The sequence below is a fragment of the Acyrthosiphon pisum genome, chromosome A1 (assembly GCF_005508785.2).
Source record: "Acyrthosiphon pisum isolate AL4f chromosome A1, pea_aphid_22Mar2018_4r6ur, whole genome shotgun sequence".
Lineage (NCBI taxonomy): Eukaryota > Metazoa > Arthropoda > Insecta > Hemiptera > Aphididae > Acyrthosiphon > Acyrthosiphon pisum.
The window spans coordinates 126,473,150-126,500,801 of NC_042494.1; the positions used below are offsets into that span (position 1 = coordinate 126,473,150).

The 27,652-nt window shown below is 34.2% G+C and overlaps 1 protein-coding gene across 1 annotated transcript in view; it reads right to left on the reverse strand.

Moving 5' to 3' along the window:
* The window catches only part of LOC100159154 (puratrophin-1), a 174,681-nt gene that overhangs the window by 35,778 nt on the left and 111,251 nt on the right, over positions 1-27,652 (reverse strand). The window contains 8 exon segments of the mRNA XM_029488265.1: positions 8,239-8,361; positions 9,780-9,918; positions 11,425-11,633; positions 11,901-12,017; positions 12,108-12,188; positions 12,271-12,361; positions 15,201-15,327; positions 18,392-18,502. Of these exon segments, the coding sequence (XP_029344125.1) occupies positions 8,239-8,361; positions 9,780-9,918; positions 11,425-11,633; positions 11,901-12,017; positions 12,108-12,188; positions 12,271-12,361; positions 15,201-15,327; positions 18,392-18,502 (998 nt within the window).

Genomic DNA, 27,652 nt, shown 5'->3' on the forward strand with positions numbered 1-27,652 from the left:
GGTCGTGACCGCCACGCATTGTTTTGTGGAACTGCACGTAATTATTTAGACTTCCGCGCCCCTGTCTATATACATGCACACGCATTCCAAATGTTCCAATAATATTACAATGCACATATCGAAAAATACATCACACCGTCCGAACGCTTTCTAACCTGGAAATCCGAAATTCTCGGCACGCACGTGAAAATATGTTTTCGCGGGTCGGTCGCCGCATACGACAAAAATACAACGAGCATGTGTCGCGGATGCAAGAGTCTTGCATAATAATGATAATATATATAATATTATATGGTCACACCCGGACGAATTCCGACGCGCACAGCACATATATAGTGGCACACAGGCCTAGATACTTCTGTTATTGTCTAGTTACGTGTGTAGGTATGTGTGTAAAATAAACGCCGGTAACACTTTCACTAATTTACATTACCGGCACAGTGTAGGTATATGTACACCGCATCATGTGTGTGATTTGACGCATCCTGTAGATAATTGTTATAACAATATTATATTGTTACACTGTAAGCTGGTAACTGCAGCGGCATGTAGGTAAACAAACCGAACAGCACCCTCTGCAGCCACCGTATGTCGTAGGTACAACACATATTATTATTATAATTCTCAAGGCAGCGGGGGTGTAAAGTGGAGCGAAATGAACGAGAGCAGAGGACTTGGCCGAAATCTCTATCGGTACATATACTATGTTGTGCTGTTTGTACTATCATAACCGGGTAAAAACCACCCTTTTCATTAATTAACGGCGCACAATGTACTAAAATCTAAGATAGCCAAATATCAAACAGTTTGAAAATAATAATGATAATAGTCAAGTTCTTCAACTGCTGCACGTATACAATTATTATTGAATTAATTGAGTTGTATATACTTAACAACAGTAGGTACACATAAAGGTATTCGCTTACTTGCATCGATATGTAAACAAAGGTATAAATGAAAATAAAAATAACGAATGACCCCATTTCAAATTGATAATAAACAAATAAAACATTTATTATTAAATTACGATCATTATTAATTTGCCTTGAGTTACTGGGATTTTATTTATTCAATTAACACCTATAAAAATCCTTCCCAATTCCTACGTCAATAGGATCAAATGGCTAAAAATTATACTTTTATATGGTAAAGAACTTTTCTGTTAGAAAGTACCTACTGTTATAGACTAGTGTTCTTTTAAACCATAGGCGTATCTACGATTTTAAAATATATTCGGTAAATGCATTAACATTAAGGCAAGACATTATTCAACCATTGAACATGGTACACTCATGAGATTTATTGTTATACAATATTTAAAGCAATTATAATATCCTCAACCAGCTATATTTGACCATAAATTATTATGTCTTATATCTATGCCTTAAAAGTTAAGATATAGCGTAAGTAGGCAAGTATCGGACGTTGGGCGTGAACTTGTGAAGATAATTTTATTATTGAAAAATTATACTTCTAATGTAGCAATATAAATAATAAATATAGAATATTCAAATATTCAAATATTATACGTTTATATCAAATTATAAATGTACTATACACAATTTATTTTTTACTTCTATTGGCATCAATAATATTGTTTGTATGTTATATAGTACATGGTACCATAGTTTAAGTATTATTCAGCGTAATTGCAGCTGTTAACTGCGGTACAGTACGAGTCGATGTCGATGAAAATCTGTGAACGTAAATGTAAATCAAATAGTACCATCATTTTTTTAATATCTCAATCGAGAAATACGTCATGCTGACAGAGGACCGTTGGTTGAAATGAAAAATGAAATAATGACAATTAAAAAAAGGGGGACAACATATTTGGATTGACAGGCGTTGATAAATAAGATAACCCAAGGTTGCAAATAACTACGTAGACAAATAGATTCTAAGTATAATTTCATTTACAGTTTAGCAAGGATGGGTAATAGTAATAGTAGTGGTTAATAGTCATCTTTTATTCTTCATTTCACAGAAATCGTGAGCACACTTTAATCGATTTCCTATATCCTATAGAGCCCGTTAAAATGTTGACATGTATTCCACACTTGGTTTGTAATGTAATCCTACGTTTTTGAAAGGTACAGTGAAATTGAAAATTTTTCGATGCTACAACTAATACCGATGACACATGATTGGTACTATAGATTCGAACGGTACCAGCGCGTATATGTAGGTCAAATTTAACGTAGATAATATATAGTATACATAGTAAAAAACACGATCATTAGTATATAATAAAATATACAAATGTGATTTCGAATCAATATTTTAAATTTTTACACCAAAATGAAGGTCCTGCCGGTTTCTTTAAAAAACACAAAGAATGAATACAACGATAAAACATGTACCACCTACGAACGACTCTGTATGGTAATCAATCCGACACGTTCAGTTTTGTTTTTTTTTCTCTCTAAAACAGCTACCTTCAGGTGGCTCTTGGTATTTAGACCAAGGGAAAAAATAGTATATACCTACATTATTGTACGTGATACAATATCATTAAGTTTTTCCGTTCAGTATATCGCGGCGACCTTCGTCGTTGACCCGGAAATTAATGTCATATAATATTATATTATTATCATACTGCAAAGTCGGGCAGTGTCGTAATCTGCAACGGATTGACTTTAAAAATTAAATGATGCACAACATAGAGGAGAAGAGGAGAAGTCAGAAAAGCTGCAGCGGCTGAACACGCACTGATAAGTTGTAAACGGTTTTTACTCGTCGTTTAAACACACATATTATTATCAGGTAAATTCGTATGACAAACATTAAAATGTTAAAAAGCGCTACGTCTCTTATAATATATGACGTATTTAGGCATATGCGTGTAAACGTGTTGTTATTTTGTAATATTATATATTATATTATTGTGTATTATGTACAAATGATTTTGTTTAAGGTAAACATGCTTATCGTTTTTATTTTTCTAAACTTCACTCCCTTCACATTTTCACTTTAACAAATTATCAGGTTTATAGGTTAATATAAATATGAATTTATTTAATAGGTAGGTACTATACTAGTATACTACTGCCACTGATTTATGATAAGCAAGTTTCTAAATACACCAAATATTGATCAAATGTGATGTTTTTTTTTGTACATAATATATACTATATAGTATAGAAAGATATAATGCGTAGCAAAAAAATTAGGAAAATAATTTTTTTTACATAAAATACAATAAAATAAATAATAATGATTCTCGTATTCGAAAAAAAAAAATGAAAAAAAAGGATGTCTGGAAATCCGGTGGGTGGGTGGTTGCAGTAACCCTAGACCACCTTCTTCACACCCCGCTCCTCGTCCACAATAAACCATGCCTCAATGTGCATCAAATGCGCGCGTTTGTTTAGGTAGGTACGTTACCAATCACCAACAGCAGCTGCCAAAATGTCATACATCCCTTATATTCGACAATGGGGTAAAAATTATACTGATACTCGTTGTTCAGATGTATAATACACACGAGAGACGCGTTTAATTACGTGTACAATGCACACCAAAGCCATGCATAGAAAAATAACAATTATGAGCCATATATAAATAATAATCGGCCACGGGTTGTCGAGTGTCTGACGCGTATAATTACTGCTCATTCTCGTAGGTTCTTCCTATCCGGCGGCGGACCCTTAACCTAAGGAGTCGGCGTTTTAGGTGAATAATTAATTTATAATTAACGAGTGGACGAAAAAAAAACAAGCCGTAGGGGTTATTTTTATAAATACTTTTTTTTTTTTTTGGAAAACGGCGTTTACTTTTGACACGATATTCACCTGTTCCTCGGGAAACACTATCGCATAATATTATAGTACCTATATATTATATACAGTGCGTTCAGCGTTGTATACAATATCCGTACTCGTCACATTTGTTATAACCTATATAATATATTATGCACCTATATTACTTGTACATAGTGTACTTTACACGAGCGCCCTAGCTCGGTGCCGAATTCGTTCGTTTTCCTCTTATCCTCTTCCATATATTCGTATCCACCGTACAAGGTACTCAGCATCCGCTCGACCTACGCGCCATACATGGGGTGGTTTCACACTAATCGCACGTCCCGGAGTCACCAACTACACCACATGTCCACATGGCGCGAACACCGTGTCGCCACCGCCGCCGCCGGTCGACATGAAAAAAAAAACACATCTGTCCGGGGCATGTGTCGCGCACGGGCGGACGGGCGGCGCGAAACACGCCGGAGAAAATCACCGCCGTCAACGGAGTAAGCGGTGCCGCCGCCCCTAATAATCGCATATACAGCGTCCGCGCCGCATCCGTTCCACGCGTGCAGGGCACCTGCACGAACGTACGCGCGTGCGATGCATTATAATTTTATACGATCCACGTTTTCCGTTCCCGTCGCCACCACCCAACGATAACGACGACAACAACAACGATATGCTCACCATATACCCATATATTGTGGATTTCTTTAATTTATTCATACGAGGAGCAGCTCTATCCTCACGTCGCTCATGGTTTTTTCACATCAATTGTCGTCCCGTCGGAAACTACTATCGGATATGATAATAATATTATGCGCGGACAGGACATGCATTGTATTCGAGTGTGATCGAAGAGCACATTATAGTTACCGCTTTTAATACTTTGCCAGAGTCATTACAAAGAGTTAAGGCGACAACCACTGATAATATTAGATAATAATAACTTAAAAAAAAGAAATAATATTGAAATTAATTGGACTTAAATGTATTGAATTCAAACTTTGACCCATAATAGCTGATTGGAAAAAACGTTCTTTTCTATCGTAAACTGTACTCACAACCACATACAAACATCATAATATGGTATTTAGTCAATAGTGCGGACTACCCGATCACAGTGCCTATATACCGGGGTACATAAGTCATAGGAGTGTCCTCTATAGGTGTATATCTATGATAATATATAGGTACACACTCGGTCATCGTTTATATACCTGTAAGCATAATAATATATGTATACATGTCATAATTTGAAATTTGAAAATTCCCGCGCGACGGAATAATCATCGGTACGGCCGGGATCACACATAATATTATGTAGGTATATACCTATATAATATGTATATTGTTACAATACGAGAACTTCAGCTGGTGATTATACCTGCACCGGTTTCAAAGAATCCGCCACGGTACGCCTATACCACAGACCGCGTTCGTATAGAACATTATAATAACATATAATAATAATGTAATGAGTCGCATCACTATAGCGTACTACATATACATATATAATTATACTTACGGGTGGAAACGCTACGACCACAGCGACCATATATTTGTGTTTATTCATATAATTTCACACACGGATTCACCACGGTCGAGCGACTATATTTTAATATGACCCACCCGCGCAACCATCAGGGGAAGCAAACGGAAAATCAGACAGTCTTTTACGCGGTACACCACACACAAAATACATAATATAATACATCTGACGCGCGACGTTCCGCGTACAACATGGAGTGCAATAATGATATAATATATATACTCGTAACAGTCGACGCGTCGATAGGGTTAAACGATAAAAAAAAAACATAATAACAATAGTAAAAAAACCATGCAACGACGAATAAAAATCGTAAAAAATATATGTCATCGGCAGTCGTTGTCGGAGGGGATGCATACTACAAAACTTGGACTTACCTGAAATCTCGGACGAGAGCGTGGTAAATGTTCACCGCCGTCGGGAGGGTACCTTTCGTATCGGACGCCGCGATCACACTGCATTCAACCCCGCGCCCGACAGGATACCAGAGCCCGACCACTACGCTGCCGGCGTATAATATTATGTACAGATGAAGGATACCCGCCGCCACTCAGCCCACCCCCCCACCCCCGCACACATACACTACACGACCGCTCAGCCACGGTGTTTCCATCCTCCGGACGGCGCCAGTCGGTTAGTTAAAAACGGGCCGAGTGCACTCACGGGGGGGTGCGAGAGCGATAAGGTGCAGCCACACAGGTAGTGGTGGCGCAGAGAGTCTCGTCATGTCGAGAGTCGCCCGAACGAGTGTATATATGAAATTCACGTCGGAATGTATTATTAATAATATACACGACGCGTACACATATTTCCACTGTAAAGGGGGTGGTTTTTTTTTCAGCATCCCCCGTGTGAAATTGACAATAACAAAAAAAAAAAAAAATAATAATAAAATCGATCGTAAATATTCCGAGAATAACGATTGTCCCTTCGATTGAAGCCTCCGGCGGCAGTCGTAAAGATCAGCCTTGGGTGAGCGCTGCAGTAATGCACAAATGAAAAGGGCCTAATAACTTTAGCCCTTCCCGCGAAAAGAAAAATATCAGACTACAATGGGGTCTTTGGAAGGGCCCCACTGGGATGATAATAATATGCACTGCTTGACGTAACCAAATCTCAACGTTTACGATACCAGTCGTAAAATAAAATATATACACCAGAAACTTACAAAACTATCGACAATCGTTGTTCAGACTTCAAATCACAATATTTTACAATATAACAAAATATTAAATATAAATATACCTATATTATTATGCAATAATTAGTAAGCTAATAAATTTTTCGGAACGTCTTAGATTTAAAAGTGTTAATAATAATATGCCGTAGATTTGAAATGCAGTGTTAAAATATTATTATAGCAATGATAGAAAAACAAGCGCCTTGATTTACCACTGTATATACTATCAGCAAACAACTAGATGTATATTTGGTTGCAGTTATTTGTACAATTATGTGCGACGGCGTTACTTTGTATTATTCTAATATTATATGTTAAAACATTATACAGCTTCTAGTACTACTTAAACCCATACAAAATCTGTACGGTATATTCACACTGATATCAGTTTTAGTCTCTGATTAAATGTTTTATTAAGATTATTTTGTATTTAAAAATTATGAGAACACTTATAATAGTATAAATGATTGAAAATCTTGTATTTCAATATTAAAGGGACGCTACAGTGGCATTTATTGTATCCGTCTTTACAAGTGAACAACATCAAATTTTACGCTTAGCAGAACACGTTTATTTCCGTTAGTTTAAAAATTAAAGCGAATTGACCTCTTATACAATTTAAAGGTAAGATTATTATCTAGACAATGACATAGGCTTTTTATTATATTTTAATTTTAAAGCGAGTTATGAGTATTTTAAGATATACAAACAGTTTAAAATTTTAAAATACACATATATTCGCTTTAAAATTAAAATATAATAAAAAGCCTATATCATTGTCTAGATAATAGTCTTACCTTTAAATTTTATAAGAGCTCAATCAGCTCTAATTTTTAAACTAACGGAGATAAATGTGTTCTGCTGAGCGTAAAATTTTCTAAGTTATGCGCTTATAAGACGGAGACAACAAATGCCACTGTAACGTCCCCTTATGCTTAACTTTAGTTTAAAACGTTACAATTTATAAAACAATTAATTGAGTATATAACATCATACATTATATTGAGAGTGAATTAAATTTAAACATTGTATTTGGAAAAGAAGGAACTAGGTAAAATAAATTAATAATTAGAAAAAGGATTTAATCAGACAAGATAATTATTTATTATTATTGCAATAATAATAATAATAAAAATTAAAATAATAATAATCATTAGGTAAATAATCATTTCTAAATTAGCAATAAGTTATGATTGAGTTTAAAGACTGTAATTTTATAAGTGGATCACAATACTATAAAATGTCTTTAAAAGCAACTTATTGATAATTTATAAGTTATAACTTATTTAATTTAAATTTTAAATTGAGTAACATTAATTTAGTTGAATTTAAATAATCTTGGAATTAACAATAATGAGTTGTAAAAAGTATTAGTTAAATAGACATTAAAGGTTTAAAATAAATTACATTCATACTAAATTAAATAACAAATGAAAACCAAAAAAAACAACAAGGTATTGGACTTCACAGAAAATTTTTTTTTTTTTAAATGAACTTTACTTAATCTAATTCATAATAGATTGCGAAATTATACACCATCTTCAAAAGAATATCATAATGTATTTTTGTCAAATTTTAATTTAAAAACAAAAAAACTACTATTATACATGAGACTTTAACTGAATACCAATCGAAATAACTCCGACAAATTTTCTATTATTTTTTTGTTTTTAATTTTTTTTCCACCATCTATCATGCGAATATCTGATGGAAATAAAAATAAAAACAGAAAACTACTGGACAATCCCGTTGCTTACCATGGAGACGAAGTAAAATTTCTCGAAGTCTTGTTCCTGTTGCCTGATCGCCGGCAGACTGTTGGCCAAATCGCCATGTTGAACCAACGCGTGTTCTCCTTTGTTGGTCAGCCACGAGAGGACCTGCAGCGATACACAATATTTTTTACACGGATAAAGATACAAAATATCAACAAAAAATCAACGAAAAAAAACACAAACACGATAAAATATATTGACCGCGATATTCGCTGACTTCCTATCTGCATAATATTATAATATACATATTATGCAAAATATATTGTATAATATATAACTATATGCTTCACTCGTCTATTCTTCCCGCGGTGCTGTCGTTTATCTCAGTGGCCAAAGTCGCCACTGCTGTTAGCCGCGGCGTGAAAGTATACATAATAACGTATTATAATAATATTAACGATAATATAATATTATGAAAGGACACGTCATAATTTATAGACAGGTAAATATTTATATACGCGGGCTAATGAGTTTATACTTTGCTTCCTCCTCTTCTGCAGGTGGTGGATATTATGCTGTGTGTGAATTTTAATATATTACAATGGCCTCCACTTCCTACACACGAATAATATGCCACACCACTATAGTCACGCGGTTTCCCGATCTGGTTGATAGGCGCTGTGAACGGCAGTTAATGTACCTACACTGCGGATACAGGACGTTATCGATCCACACGTCGGACGGCCATCACGGATCGACTTTATTGACCGTAACCGCGGTCATGCCATGGACGGTGATCGGGTAAAATTACTGGGAGAGGGGTAAAAACTTTAAATACCTACCTACAGTAAACATGCATTATTACGTCGCTTGAATAAATATTATTAAAATTACATAATAAATAATAATACTTTTTACAAAATGTTTTGGTTTTTTTTTTTTTTTTTATAAAGAAGTATTCAAAATCACGAAATTTCGGAAATTATTTTGGTCTTAAAATTCCACGAAACATTAAATTTAAAATCGAAATATCTAAGCATTTATTTATACTTAACCAATTATTTCTACATGGGATGGTCAAAAGTTCATACACTCCAATCGGTATCCTTTCACTTCCTCAATAGGGATTAGCGGTGGGATTGGCCAGTTATTTTATTTTATTTATATAGACAATATTTGTAAATCTAAAATCGTCTTTAATGGAGCTAGAACAACTTTTGGGGGGCTAAGTTCCTATAATTGCACCAATCCCTCCCCCAAATTTCCGCAAATGGTCGTACAATAATGATATATTTGAACATATTTTGAACGTGATATTTTAGTTGAAATTTATGACGACGACTTAGAAAGAACAGAGTTTTGTGCCAAGGACCCAATATTAATGATATTATCGTTATCACTATTATAGATAGGTAGGTATATAAGTAGATACTATTGGAGAAAATTTGAACACGCGTCTGAGTCGACCGAGTCATAATATATTATTATATTATCATCGTTAATATTATTATTGGGCGTAAATACACTATACAGAAGTATAATAATGTATACATAATATTATTATCACGGGAAATAATGGTTACCTCGTGTGTTTCGGCCTCCAAAGCGTTAACTCTGGCTGCTTGCATTATTTTCTTTTTCTTCTGCAATAGCAGTTCTTCCAGACGGACTGCCGCGCCCTCGACTTCGCTGTGGAACTTCTTCACGTCCTCGAAACTCGACCTGTATGTGCCACAAACAAACACGCGAGTGTCAGTATTTACTATTTAGAAAAAAATAAATGAAAATTCTCGAAAACATTTTAAATGCACGAAAACCCGCGGGACACGTGTAGGTACAACGAATAATAGTAAAAACAAAAAATCTATATCGTTATATAATTTGGTATTTAAATTGGTTTTATGCCGTTTATAGTTACAATTCGTTTTGTTTTAATATCGCTCGTGAATCGGACACTCACAATAAAAATTATATAGAAAGTTATAATAATACATATAATATATTTGATCGACTGCCGTATAAGAGCAACTCTATATCCAGTGAAACCGGCACATTATGACATGGTAATTAAAATTGGTGGCCTTACATTAAAAATGAATTAAAAATTGGTCAGCCAGTCTCGAATAATAACTTTATAATCTGATATAATTATTGTTATTTTTTATAATCAAATAACAACATAATGGTAGGTAATAATAATAAATCGTTTTTTGTTGAACGAAATAATACGTATTTATCGTTTTCATCATAACGTTTTATTACGACGATCTTATAGTAAGTAAAAAACGTGTATATGCAGTTGTGTAAGGAACCAGATGTTAATAATAATATAATATAATATCAAGTATATCGAATTGCTGGCTTTTAGTTCATTGAAAATCTGAATATACGTGTTCAATAAAAAACCATTAATAATTTTGATTTATACGATATTATTATATTAATCACGATAACAGATGTTATAAAAAAAAAACTATTTCGGTAAGTTCGGTCAGTTTTATATTATTAAACTGGATTTGAACTATGGTGGTACTGTATAGTTGGATAGAACATCAAATGGTAAATGCATTTTGTTCTGTTCAGTATTATGAGTTACAAATACTAACAATTCAGGAAACAGCTCACAATATAACCTTTGAAGCTTGTTACCTATACAATATTGTACAATATATATTGTATGCAGACCTCATAAGCGGATTGTATACAATACTTCCTACAAAAGTCTCTCCACTTTCCGTACCACTAATGACTAACGTCAATTCGTAAGAAATTGTGTTTCAAATTAAATTATACATTTAAATTAATGATTGATAAAATGTTTTTATAATTAAAAATTATATTACGTTTAATCAAAAACTGCTGTAAGTACACTATGAACCCTTCCGCCCACCCGCCCCCCCAAAAAAAACTCCGACTCCTATATTATATTATATAGGTAGTGGGTATGGTTGTTCAAATTACAACATTACGACTGTATAGACTAATATCTGTGTAGTGGATACTTAAGCGGTCAGTGAACGACAATATTCTAAATTTTAATATTATCATACAACACAAATGTTAATTGAACACATATATGAAATCACACGTATATCAGAATATTACAGATATTACAGAATATTACCTATGTCTAAATATCCAATAAAGTAATAACTATAGTCTATACATATTTAAATTATCAGTAAGTTTCTCTAGCGTTCGCCAATGATTATTATAAATCAAACATACATCACAAATCTGTCTTCGCTCAACCAGCGCGCATGCTGTTCGAGTATTTCCATGCTCTGTCTGGCGTCTTGAAGTAAATTTTTGATATCTGAGTCGTCCAAGAATTTTGATATTGCATTGCGTTCTTGTTGCACGTTTCCCATCTCCGCAATGGCCGTTACAAGTCGATTTCCGGCAGTCTGACTCAAACAAGTCAGCCTCTCCGACTCCTTATAAAAAGAAAGAAAAAAAATGAATAAAGTAGTACTATACATATACTGATAAATTATCGCAAAGGATAATAATATATGGTACACAATAACGAATTAACCGTTCTTTTCCATTGAATAATACATCGTTGTTATTAATTTCGTTTTTCTTCTCACAAGCGGTTTTATTAATCGTCTTGTATGCGCCCGTGTGCATGTGTAATTTAGTTTTTAAAGTCATAAGTCATAACTCATATAAGTAAATATAGGCCAATAACGCGTACAAACCTTATAGAAATCAATCCATTCAAGTTGGCTGTGTGTGTACGGGCCACCACAAGCCGACGGGATCTGACTGTCTTCAAAGAACTCTAGGAGACCGTTGTACGAATTGACGGCGTAACACTGAAAGTTATTAACGAAACGTAAAATCAAAACGGTTTGTACCTATTATAATATGCACTACGAGAGAATACACGCGAAACGTTTTCTCACCCGAATTTGGCTGTACTTCAGACGGTTTCCTTCTGCGTGTCGCTTCGTGCAAAAAATCACTTTGTCCACGGAAACTTGATTCTGCTCAAAATAATAACAATAATTATTATAATGAAAACTATTGTAACGCATGAAAAATTATTGACTATGTCACGTTTATCACCTTTATCAGTTCCAGCACACAATCGACGAATTCTATGCTTGTGCAGCTGTTCTCGTGTACCAAGATGGTCAACGACGAGTTCCTTTCGTTTCTAAAAACGGAGAATAATTAAAACAATTTATTCCGTTATTACTTATTATTATTATTACGTAGACGTGCGAGCACAATATAATAACAAGAGCATGAAATGCGGGTGCACGCCATTACGTAAAAAATATTAATAACTTGTTCCTACGGGTCATGTTTTATATTATATTATATTATTTATTCATGGTATTATATTGGTCGAAACAAGAACAAAATTAATTGGTTTAATCCCTCGAGATTTTAATTTCCTAACGTGATTTTCAAGGAAGTATTAAAAACCATTAGGTACCAGAATTCATTACGTAATAAGTAATACCAAACTAATAAACGAATTAGGTTAATTAATTTATAAATATTAAAATTATACCTAATTACAATTATTACTCTACAAAGTAGTTATTATTAAATTATGTTTTCTTTATTGACCATTAGTATATATTAAATGCAAATTCACTTTATATAACTGTCTGGAAAATAACTGAGATTCGATTAAATAATTAAAAATATATAAAGAAATTGTAAGATATAAAATAATCTAAAGTTATAGGTTGGCATGGTTTATTGTTTTAAGTTTTATTATTAAATTGATTTTATAAATGAGATGAGATTTTCTACATATAGGTAGATTTACCAATCAATTGACTGTCCCTTTAATTTAGAATGTATGGCGTGTTTCAAATTTAAGGAAAAAACGCATAACTACTATATAAAAATATTAAAGATAAATTTAAACAAATAAAATAATTTCGGGTGTAAATAAAAAATCCATACAATATTATTATTATACTATGGATAGCAACTGTAGCTTGTAATTAAAAAATATATAAATTGTATTTATTTAACTCTATTACAGCTTATTTGTGTAAAGATTTAAAATGTTTAAATGTAAAGTATAGTATTCTTATATTATATAAATGTAATTATAATTTAATTCAAATAATAATACCTACATTTAAACGAAACAATATAACGTTATAAACACATTGGAATGATGATCGGTACTGTACGGTAGATACATATTTTTTCCCTCCAAGTTATAACTATATTGTATACTTTTACCTATACACATAATATTATCATTGATTATGAATACTATGTATTAATACTATAGAATTCATAATAAACGATATTATATATATTTGTAAATCCGGTTAGTTCAAAGTGTCGTAGGCGGGCTACCCCCCCTCCACGTCCTTCCGCAAGTGGTATCATAGGCGGCATTTGGCAAACATACAAGGAAGTACAAACATTTACCGCAGTTTATATAAGCTACCTACACCCCTAAACAGTTACTAGTTAATCATTCTACATATCTTATTTTTTTTTCTCAATATCTGTAAAAGTGTAAGATATTATATGCTCATTAATTCATTTAATAATGCAGTTAAAAGTATTAGTTAATTTTAACCTAAACAAGTCAAACCTTGAGTCAATTTTGATATAAACATAATTTCAATCATAATTATCAAAAACGGATAAGATCGTTGTCACACATAAATTAATGCATAACATTAACGAAATATTATATTAATACATTTTGTATTATTATTTATTATTACTATTTGAACACAAATTAAAAGTACTTTTATCAATAAATAAAATATCATTTCAATATATAGGTAGGTACACTCTTGAACCATTAGTTTTTATTTTGCCACCTCAAATCCTGTTTTACGATGCAAAAGTGGAGTTCTGCCTCCGGAATAATATCATTGAGTGCAAGTGTATCCCCGAGCCACCTATAGGGTTAGGTTGTAATTATTATTACGGTATAATGTACGGAATTTCGTGTTGAACAAATCGAAATGGCAAAGTGTAATCTAATAATATGATGGCGGTGTGCTTGTTGACGTGCCTGTCCGACCAAAAGTAAAAGTCCACGGGGTAGGTCACGAACGAGCACGACTCTATTAAAAACGAAAAGGAAAAACAATCCGGCCACGGTGTCCCCTAGCTGCTTGATTAGATTTTGATTGGTATATGTACTGCAGCACGTCGTTTCGACACGGCCATCGCCTTATATATATTTATTATTGTCTTAGAAGCCGTTATTATACATAATATTGTATCGGACATAATATATACACTTGTTGCCGTCATCGTTATGCGAATGAATAATCCAATGGCGTGAAGTAGAATATTATATACCTACACGAGTCGCTGTCACCGCACGGCCGGCTAAGGCAAGGACGAATCGGATTGTTTCAACGGTATTCATATATATATATATATATATATGTATATAATATATATATATAATTATATTATACTATAAATACCTAGTGTTATTAATTATACACATCGCGTTGTATTGTACAATATAATATTATATTATTACCATGGTAATATTTTAGCTCAAGAGCATTTTTTATGTATTCGATGACTCGTGTCGCGAGCGAATTACTTCTGCGGTCGTTCTAAGCGCAAGCAGATGTTAATAATCTACGTTTTATTAGGAATTTATCTTATAATAATTTATCGCAATTATGTCCCTACGGCGAAACACGGACGATACGAATGAATAAAATATGTTATCATATAAATAGGTTCCGTCCGTAGGACATAAGACTTATTTCAAACACTTATTTTATCATTATATTTACGAGTTCAGGGGTTTTCTGGGTTTAACCCCCCCCCCACGTAAGTCTCATACGTAAAACAGTTTTCACTAATAAATTATAACTTTTAATCTGTAATATATATTTGTTAATGATTCTTAGTACCTAAATGATTTATAAACACCCCCTCCCTCTACCCCTCAAAAAATACCAATGTTTTCTGTCATCGTCTACACCATGATAATACTAAGATTCTTACGTGTTGATTTCCGATATTACGTTTACCTGTTTCTCAGTGACGCGTAGTACAAAATAAGCTCTGCCGCGTTCACGTCTGACATGGTTTCTGAACTATGCCCGGACTGTCCTTCGACCCATAATATCACCGCGTTACCCTGTCGGTCCACGGCTCCTGTAACACAATTTAATACGCAGCGAGTTGTTAATATACACTTATAGGTATTTGGATATAGACATTTTCATAAACGTATATAGTATATACGCGTGTGCCTTACATGTGCACACGATCATAATAATATAATAATAATATTGTGTTGAAATTTCTCAACCCGCGCATAAGTAGACAAGACAATACTTCAGTAAAGGTGTATTTTTTAAAAGCCAATTATATATGCGGTGAATAATACTGTATGTAAGTACGCATGTCGAGAAATCTCGAAAAAAAATAAAGAATAAACGATCGCCGTGGAGAGGGCTGGGGGGGGGGGAAGCTAAGACTTAAATGATATAAATATATATGTGTCTTAATCGTATGATGAAAGTACATAATAATATATATAGCATATGTAATAAACAAATGATTGAAAAAAATTAAAACCGTTTTCTTTTAAATTAACGTGGGAACGAATCGGCTTCAATCTGAAATCGGCAAATAAAATGTAGGTACATAATATAATTTTTTTTCCATTTGTTTTACTGCGTTTTTAGAGTAGTAAAATGAAAAGGAAAAACGGTTTACTGCTAGATTTCGCACATTACCGGGAGCGTGTGTTATTAAGACATCAAACGCGTTTCGCGGGCACGGTGACGGCGTCGTAGATTCGGATCTTATATTATTATATTTAGGAGTTTGACGGTTTTATTATTATTATTTATTTTGGAGAAAGTGTTACACGAAAACACACGGACGACGGCGCGTTAAACGACAACAATAATTACGGTGTATAAACACGCGGGAAACAAATAGATAAAAAGTGCGCTGGACGCGCGGACGACCTCACGCCAACACAAAACGTTACCATAATAAAATTATTTTTAAGCCCTGCAATGAAAAAAATTTATTGAAACGAGCGCGATCTTGTGGCTTCGTCTCGTGTCGCTGTCTTGAAGACACGAAATAGCCTCGCGCATATTATACAGGGCGATTCGCCAAGCGCGCGCTCATCCCCATGTTTTATTTTAATATTGAATTCTGGAATTTTCATACATACTTAAGAACAATATTCTCACACACTTGGATTTTTATACTATCTAAGAAAATGTGTCTTGTCGTGATGCCAACATGTTATTTTCAAATGAGAATCACCCCTTTTTTTCTGTAAACCATTAATCATGTGACTTTTTTTCAAAATGTTGATGTATCTAAATCGAACCACGAACGAGTACTTGTTGAGATATTTAACTTTGTGTAGGTACCAGCGATAATTATAGATCCATGGTATAAAAGAGTTGGAAGATAAAAAAGGGGACAGTAATGATTCTAAAATTATAGTAATTAATATAAATCTGTATGAACATTTTATAATAATTTGTAAAAATTATCAAACTATGTAGGTATAATTAATAAAACAAATTGTAAGTACATCCATTGATCTGTTTGATATTTTTATTATAGTGTTTTTGAGGACTATTATTCTTAGTAAATGCTATTTACATTTAAAAAACTCAGAAACTTTTCGTTCAAATTTTGATATACAAACTTTCAAAAAAAATAAATCTGCTTGACAATTTACGGTAAAAAAAAAAAAAGTTGGTTCTTTTTTGAAAAGAAGAAGTTAGTACCATCACAGGACACACTCCTTAAACGGTATAAAAAAATTGTAGTAGGTATATCTGAAAATATGCTGAAATATATTTGAAAATTCCAAAAATTTCATTATTCATTATTTAAGAAGACAATGGGCGCGAGAAGCATGTCTGGCGAATCCCTCTGTATACAATATATGTACAGGGTGGGCCGTGTGTTCCCTTCTGTACAGCTGTGGGGACGGGACGACGGGAAATCGCTAAATATAATATCGTCACGGCTTACCGGGAGGTCGTATGGTAAAAAATCTAGAAAATAATGCCGAGCTAGACGCGTGCGAAATATTATACGAACGCATCTGTGCGGTGTTTTTATTCGCAGTTTCCGGTACCCGCTCGTTACGAACACCGACGACGGAGGCTGTGAGTAAGTTTTGTTATTACTTCCATCTCGCCCTATACGATACGCGAGTGTACGCGTATTATACGGTACAGTATATATACGTGATGTAATAATAAAAAAAGGACCCCTCTCCTTCTCTGCTCCAAATAATATAATAACGAGATGCGGGTTATATTTATTTCACTCTGGTCGTCGAATTAACGACAATATTTCCGTCGTCGCCGACAAACGTATAAGGCGTACTTGACTGAATACACAATAACTAATATTATGTATACTGCACGCCCTAAAATTCGTCCCCGCAATACAATTTTAAATTTTTTTCTTAGCGCGCCCGAATGCGTTGTTTTTATTTTTTGTTTGCACCAGATTTTTGTTTTCAAGTGCAAGCTCGTGTACCGGACCGATGAGTTGTACAGTCGCGTGTTGCTTAATATAATTATTACATTACTGTGGGCACGGTGTCAATAATGACCTCAAGTGCTATAATAATGAATTTATTATAAAAAAATATGATAAATATATCGACACGACGACACGTTAATATTATTATATAGGTATGGGTACGGCGTATACTCACTATAAAATATATATTAGGTATTTAGGACAGAGTATAGCCGAGTAGGCATATATACATGTACACGATACAAGTTAAGTATACTGTCCAGCTCTGTTTTCTATTTTGAATGTCATTAGATTTTATGCACGAAATTGCAGTAAGAGCAGTCACAAAACCTACTACTTACGCGCGATACATATGAAAATGAGTCGTGTTAAATGTACAAAAATTATAAAAAAATCGTCATAAAAATCAAAACCTTGGAAAAATGTTGTTATTTATGCGTGTTAGATTCTCGTTGAATATAGAACCGACAAAACGTTAGCTGCATGCGGGAAAGCGTCGCACATTATAATATGCAAAATATGTCATAAATGCAACATCCGGGTCCTAGAATTATTGTCTCTACAATATATTTATATATTATAATATGTGCCGTATATCGATGAGGTGGTTCACGTCGCCGTCCTAGTGACCAGCAAGAAAAACACGTTATTAAATTTTTTTTATTCAACGTTTCCGACTCACCTGGAAATTGTACTCCCGACGTGAGAACGTCTTCCGATAGGTCACAAATGGACTTTGGTACTCTGACGGATTGCTGTGATTGCTTCTGGTGGTGTATCATAGCTGTTATGCCTGCAACAAACACAAATAATAGTTGTGTAATTTATTATTTTATATACAACAACAAACAACTAGGTATATATATATATATATATGAGACCGGACGCCGACACGCGGTGTAACGACAAACAAATAAATCATTTCCTGGTGGATCGTTAAAAAAAAAATCGAAAAAATGTAAGACGATTTTCATGGTTAGGTACGCGACTTGAACGGATAATGGGTCGATCAATGTCGGATGTGTTGTTATTAATTATATATATATATATATATGGCTTATGTATACGCCTAAATATTATAATATTGCCGTCACCGCCACCATATTATTGTTTTTTTTATATATGTGACATGTGTGTATTAGATATATAACATAGTATATGTAAAATATATTTTACACTTTGTCGCGTAACCTACACACGATAACAATAATAATAATACATACATGCATACATACAGAAATGCTCGTAACTATATAGATCAACATAATTCTCACTGAAAGTTGAAATACATATTTTGTCGGATGTAATAATATAATATAATATGCTAATAACGATCACGCAGCGTGTTACAATAGGTGTAAACGTGTTTCATTACGAAACTCGATCGTTATGATTTTATGTAATTATATATTTATTTGCCCTTTTTGTTCGTACCTACTATTATACTTATATACCTACTATTATATTATATTATATATAATATACTATTATTTAACGTAAAAAGAACGTATACACGAATACCGCCGTAACGATAAAAATGTAAATCGATAAATCCAAAGCTTGCTCTCATACTTCTATATAGCGGTAACCGCGAGATCTTATAATTGCATAAAACTTTTCAATTATTATTAAACGCACTCTAAACACTAACGAATATTTTTCTATTATTACCTATTTAATATGTATTACGATGCGATAACCTACATATAATAATATGTATTATTGTACCTATATTTCTTTTACGCGCACGCATAGAACCAAGGTAGGTAGGTAACCGTTACGTAAACGCGGGACGTTGATTTCCAATGTTTGTTAATTGTATCAATATAATATATATAATAGATACACAATCCGCGGTTGAATCCCATGGCGCCTGTATGCTGCAGTAACTAAAAGCACGTACATAGGTATAATATAACATGTAGGTACACACGCCTCGATGCCTGTCATCATAATATAATATACATGTCTACGAGAAACGTATGGTAAGTTGCCAATTGTGTAATAACATGCAGTTACATTATTTTGGATAATCAAGACCCCAATAAAATCCATATACGGAATAGTAAAAAAAAAATGTGCCGCCATAAAAAGTAATTTAACATCTCGGTCGGACAGGTTTAGCGAAGAATATTATGCATTTCGACATAAAAATAAACGTCATTTGTATACATTATTATTATTTAAGCGAAAAAGAAACCTCAAAAACAATTAAAGGACCCAGATATATATTTGAAAATGTTATTCGAAATTTCGCCATAATGTAAATATATTATAATATTATGTCGACTTCGATGGTACTGTATATATGCGTTATTATGAATATATTATTATTATGTATGGACGCATATTGATTCATATCAATATACTGCCTCGTGAAATTAATAAGTGGCAGTTAAGGAGTAAAAAATAAATGTAGTCATAGGATTTCATTCAAATAAATACGTTCATGTGTATAATGTATGCAAATAGGTGAGTATATGTAAAACTGATATAATATTATACTGTTAATATATTTTATACGATTAATGATTATCATCGCATTAATAAAGTATTATATTATGTAGTATGATAAATACGCACAGATAGAAACATATGGCGTTTTATAGACTATACTCGTAATTATATGTCGTTAGAAAAATAAATTTTCTATTACCGTTGATAACCATCATCATCGTCGTCGTCGTCGTCATCGTCATCGTAATAATAATATTATTAATGCCGCAGACGATAAAATTATTTCAAAAGCTCTTACAGCGCCGCTGCTGTGATTGAGTGTTTTCGTTATCTATTCGACATGTCAATGTAGGCAGGTATATTATAATATAGAATGTATGCGTCCACGATTCAATAGGTATATAAACAACCAACACGGCAATACATAATATATATATATATATAATGTAATATATTGTACATAATAAGTAATAACATTCAGGAACTCACGTGTGCACGAGATAAACCTCATCACACAGTTTATCCGCATCTCTGTAGGCATTGGTACATATAATAATAATAATAATATGGGTACTATCTTATACATATGATACGCGGTTATTTAAATATTATGTTGACTTTAGAAAACGCGCAGGATGACGGTTATTTTCCTTTGGCGAGCATAGCTTTATAACAGTACTTTTGACATTTACGTGGAAAAAAGGGTTATTATGCGTGCGAGGAGGGGCTTGTCATATTTTCAATATTTAAACTATATACCTATATACCGCGGTGAGTGTTTAAAGATTGATAACACTCGAACAACCCGAGGACATAGGTACCTACATTTCTCGCTGTAGGTATGCTGCAGTATAAAAAATATATATATATATATATTTACAACGACTACTATACAACTGATGTATTATGTTACACATACACCTACAGCCCTATTATATATAGGTACCTAAGGTTGACACGGCCGGACACGCATTATATACCCGCCGAAAGCGGCCGATAGTGCATTTATCGCGCGCTAGGATCATCGTGAGGAAATCATGCTTTCGGGCGCGATAACATCGATATAGGTGGGTATATCTAGCTACTATAGGATTTTTGAAACTCCGATACGTTAATCGACATTCTTCTCAGGCTATGGTGTAAATAAGACCGTCGTTGCTTTCGATTTGTGCCATGCGACAACGTGCCACGGTGACCGTTGATTAATATACACTATTATAATGACCGAGTGGTGCGGCATGGTCGGAAATGAGCATATTATTATTATCTGTAAACGAGGGACGAGAGTATTGGATTTTACTCGAATGTAGAGACACGTAATATAATAATAAAATTATACAAAAAAAATATATGATATATATATATATATTATTCATTATAAACGCCAAACGCTGTCGAAAGAGCATTGTACACACTAAACACACACACACTCACAAAGAAGTCTTTTATTCCTCTCGAATCTCGTTTGAAAGATTTTCATCAGTCACGTCGCTTCCAATTCTCATGGGGGTTATGTCTGACACACCCTTTATTACACAGACGGGTTCCGACTTCCCGTCGCCGCCGCCCGGACATCTCGATGCACGTTAATCGCGCTCAAACACAATAATATAATGTAATATATAAGGTTCTCTCTTTTCCCTACCCTTCCACTCGGACACGCTCACTCTCCTTTTTGCCTGCTGCCTTCCCGACCTTCAGCAGCAGTGGGAGTTCTAGAGTTTGATGTATTATATACACAGTCGTTTGTCGAATAGAAAAACGTATAGTACGTATAGACGAGTACAATAATACGAGTAATAATATGTTTAGCTGTCGATTTTTAGAAAAAATTAATTTTATGCGTCGGTCAAATAACGCCGAGTGCCCGAGTGTAAAGAAAGTGTAGGAGTATCGTGGAATTCGTATTATGCGTGCGTGTAGATGACTATTATACTAACCTACAGTTAGTTCGGTAGCCGTATTATACCTACCTACTATATACGCGGGACCTGGTATAAGGTTGCGCCGACGGCGAGTCGGGAAACTGCGCGTAATATGTTTCGAGCGCACGCTCTGCTCTAGCCGCATATTATATTATATTTCTACTCGGAGCGCGACGTTTGGTAGGTAATTTACGTTTTACGACTTTAGGACATCTATACAAATGTGTTTAATATATATACGCGTGTATGTGTGTGTATGTGTATATACACGAGTGAAAAAAGATTATACCGACAATGGCGACAAACGAAATAGGAACCGATCGAGCACTATATATAATAATAATAATAATGACAATATAATAATATAATATGTGCATATATACAAATGTATACCTACGAACGAAACCAGGCCAAGGCGTCAACTCCATGTACAGCAGCAGCGAAGAGCTAATAGAAAAGATAATGAGCTTATGGGAGGTACATATATGCCACTACGTATAAGCCACATATAAGCCGGGTCTATATATAACACGTCTATATACTTTACGCTGTGGATCGATATGGTAACAGCTTTAATAATATGTACAATAATATATATTACCTGTATTATTACTGAAAGCGAACACAATGACGACGCCCGGGGACAAGTGTTTTCAATTTCACAGGTGACGATTTAAAAAGAAGAGAAAAAAGTGCGCGGCCAAGGTCAAACCGGGATAAATATTCGCGCCGGATATAATCTATCGTATATAATACGTCTTGTACCTACCCATATACAGCTTGTAATCATAATAATAATAATTTACACTCCGGTACATAGAATCTCACCTATATATATATATAACGCACCTCTATATACGTGTACCTATATATAATATTATAACGGCGGACGTGAGGTGCGAATAAGCGATAGTCCTTTATACGATCGCGCACAAATCCTTAATTAGGCTCTGACCGTGTTCAAATGAATATAACTATTGGCCTGGACGACGAGCGAATAGTATATATATATATATATATATATAAGTGTATATATGTATGTACCTACGTGTGTTGGAGTATTATATATCGTTGTTGTCTCTGCGTATGCGGTTTGCGAGCCAATTGCATAATAATATATAATCGCATACCTCGTGCCCAATACTGTCTACCGTTTCACGCCCATCACGACATATTCGCAATCCGTATGCCGCGGCTCGTGTGATAGAATAAAGGAAAAACAAAACAAAATACGTGAAAAAAAATCACACTGTTCTTTAAATGCTTTCCCCTGCAATGTACCCCGCGCCATTGTATACAAGTACCTATATAATAGTACATATACCGAATATATATATATATATAAATAATTGTACCTATATAGGTACGGCGGACTACACGACATTGTGCTTCGATCTGTCGTACATAATATGCATAATACAATAAAATAGTATTATATACTACTCAGCGCTCTCAGAAAACGTCTCGATAGTTTTTATCAGGGTTTGATATTGTAATACTTGCGGTGTCCTATATATAATAGCTGGAGTTACTCGCCTAGCGTTTTCGACGAGTCCGGCGACGAGTGACTGTGTGGTTAAATTACCCTTTTTTTCTATCGACTAATACTATGCGCATTGCACGTGGGGAGGAAAATCTTACAATATATACCATATACCTTCTGCGGCGACGTTACGAAATACGTGACGATGTTTTGTTTCCCCTCTCACTCGCTCTTCCACTCTCCTCTCTCTCACTGTATATCCTGGTGCTGTCGCAATTCACCGCTTTTGTTTTGTAATTTTCGCAACGTTTACAATCGTTGGCAAGGGATACGAGATTAGGAGGTGCCGATTGCGCCCCGAGGGTTTTGCAATTGCACTTCCGGCGCGTGTGGGAAAACGCGATTTCAGTGTTTGTCGCGTATTAGGTATATTATTATAACTTCTCGTAAAACTCTGTGCGCGTACATATTGCGGCCCACGACAAACAATAATAAAGTGAACGAATGGCCATTTACACGCGCGGGGACCAACACGCCTTATATATAATATTATTTATACGCCACTGCAGTGACGTATATAATTTATTAGTGGCTTTGACGCGAGTTTTACCGCTTTTAGTGATAAAACAAAATATGTATATATGTATTTATATATATATATATATATACATTGTATTTAGTTTTACGGTATACGTCGCTGTGGTCGGAGAATACAATGACTTTCTTTCGTTTCCCGAAGATGATGATAAACAGGTGTTATTGAAATCATCGTTTTCCGGTTTACGTCTCGCGGACGATGTATACAAATACAATAATATACAAAATAAAAACACCTGTATTCATAGGCGCGTTACGGACAAAAAAAAAAATAGTTTAGGTCGTTTCCCCGAGAATATTGTACGCATCCTCTGCCTATGTATAAAATATATATCCATACAAACCAAACATTATGAATATTATAATTTCGTGTGCGTGTTGGTTGTAATACAAACGCTATTACGATTTTAATGGATAAAATATTTCAGCGGCCCGTTAGAGCAGAAAAAAAGTATACGCACTTATTAGCAGGCACATTATTATATGCATATACTATTAAGTTAATAAAATATGTAATAAAAAGATGTGTGTTTGCAGCAGGTTTAGTCGAAAATCGCAACAAATAATAATTACACAATTACAACACGGTTAAGAAATATGCGCAGTAGCACATTGGATTTATAATTATTGTTATCTAGTATCTATATGCAGCGAAAACTATTTCAAGGAGGAGATTTTGTTCAATGACTATACATAAAATATATATTATTATATACTTGTATACTTTAAAACGTAATTCAACAAGTTTTGATTTAAACTCAAAAAAATTAAAAGTTATGAAATTTAAAAAAAAATTAATCAACTATAAATTATGAATAATAATATTTAAATATTATTTACATTTAATATACATAATAGGTTTAAAGATAACATTTTGCGATTAAAATCATGCTCGTAGTGTAATACAAATAATTTCTTATAGGTACAGACTGTGTTCGTCCAATAAATTTCGATCGAATCGCCCGCGGTTCATCGATCGTATATAATATGTTTGTTTTCATATTAAGAAATTGATTCTACAACATTACATTATACATTTTTATACGGATTAATTATAGAAAATAAAATAATTTATAATATTATGTTATTCTGTATATTATGTTTCGGTTACTTGCAAGAGAAATAGAAATCGTCACCACGGTGCTCGTAAACTGCAGTTGGCCTAACTCCACACAAGCCTACAGTGATTACAGGCAATATTTACAAAAAATTTAGTATACGATTCGTATATCTTCTAATATAATATCACATTACTGTGGAATAAAATATGAAATCATAAAAGTCAGTACCTACTTAGGTACATAATATAGTGAACCCGAACGATTTCGACCGTCGCGGCCAAATTAATCGCGACGACGATGATGTACGCGGCTATTCGATTAAAAACGCGCTAACGTGTGTGTGGATAAGATGATATTATTGTAATAATATAATATATAATATAATGATGTACACAGCGAGCGATATATGGACCTAGGGTCGATGAAGGATTCCAGGCGAAAGTCTTTGATCGATGATTGACCTCCACCGCGGCGTACAGTAATAACAATACTAATAATGATAATAAAGTAAGAAAAAACGGTATACTCGAGTATACACATACGCGAGTAAATACTGCACAGTGCACATATTGTTATTTCGAGTAAAAGTAAACTGTGTACGCATCCGGTAAGGCACATGCGCCGCATTATTCGCGGCCCGTCCGATCTTTTATATATATATTATTTCGATTTCGAGAAAGCAAAGATAGTTTTATTTCATTTTTTTTTTCGCGTCAAATCTCATTCACGTTCGTGAGCGACCAGACTAGATTTATAACAGAACATATTATTCCAGTGCCCTAGCCGCTGGCACATGTCCATGTTTGGAGTGTGTATATTCCCCGTTATAATATACACACGAGCGATCGCGCGCGCCGCCGTTGTTATTGTTGGCCGCCGCCGCCGGTGTGATGGTTGCGGTTTTAGTGGCGACGACGAATTTATGGCGACTGGCAACAACAGACGTCCGCCGTATGTTTTTATATTATATATACATATTTTAAACTTCCTCAGTCTCTCGACCGCGCGTGTGTGAGGGTGTGTGTTTTTGAACTTTGACTTTCGTTGGCCGCGGTGACGACATGCGTTTTACCGGAAGTCCTGACGAAGCTGCGACGATATCGCGGGCGAAAAGGACACAACCGGTGACGGTCGTTGTGCGAAGGAAAAATAAGGAAACATCGACGACCGCATGGTATAAAAAGAACTGTGGCGGTGCTCCGAAGGACTGCAGGGCGCGGAGTTCCCTTGCTGCACAATGAGGGGATGGCGGCGAATTCCGTCGACTTGTCGAATTATAGGTATCCATGTGCTTTTTATTCGTTTATATAGGAACGTCGTCGTCGCGCAACAGCCGATTACGATTATCATCATTGTGGAAAGCGACATCGCTAGATCGTGAAATAAAATCGAGCAAATAACACAGCTGCAGGTATTATAATGCGAACAGATCGACTGTTTGCGTTTGTTGTGATGGTTTTCGCGATAATGGCATAATAATTACAAGACGTATTTGCAGTAGAAACGATACGCGCTTCTGCAGAAACTGGTCGGGTTTGAGAGGTGGTTGGCTTCCGTTGATCGTATAATACTATATGTATATTATTATTATGAGTATTACCGTTGTCTCACAGACTCCGAATGAAAGTAAAACGACCAAGAGAAGGACGTGTGTGTGTGTCTGTATATGAATTCCAAAAATCTACTGTCCAGGTATATTAAATAAAGCTGATTTGTATATTATATAGAGGTACATACCACTTTAGCAATTATATATTTATACAGACGTACAGTTGGCATTTATATTAATTAAAAGAGTTAATTATTCTATTATAAAATAAAGCTATTATAAAATATGACCCACTCGGCTGTAAATCAAGTACCACATACCCCTGCCATGAAGATTTTTCGATCCATTATATATTAGACTAAAATTTATTATTATTTTGTAATATATTATTATTGTTTTCATTTATCATAATTATTATTTATTTTTTAGTATATGCTACAATATATCATGAATATAAATTGCATACTTAACCATAGAGTAAATATTACTCCATGAATTAAACAGCTATAGTGCTTATCTGTTGTCCATTCTTGTTACTACTTCCTATCTTAGAAGTTGGAACCAATTTATCGCTTTCTGAGTTGAGGCCTGGAGGGGCTCTGGTTGTACATATTTTAAATTTAAATGACCAACGTCTATTATTTAGCGCACAACTGGTCTGCATCGACCTTCAAAACGAACGAGCTCAACTGGTCAATACTCGACCTTAAGTCCTTACTCCTTAAATGTTCCGAGCGCAAAGATTTGTATACGAAAAAGTAACTTTAACCGCAATTTGTGAGCTCCCTTCATAAATATCCGTTGCGTTGCTCAACGGAATTTTAGTGTGGATATTATTTTAATATAAAAATCCTACCATTACACATTGTGC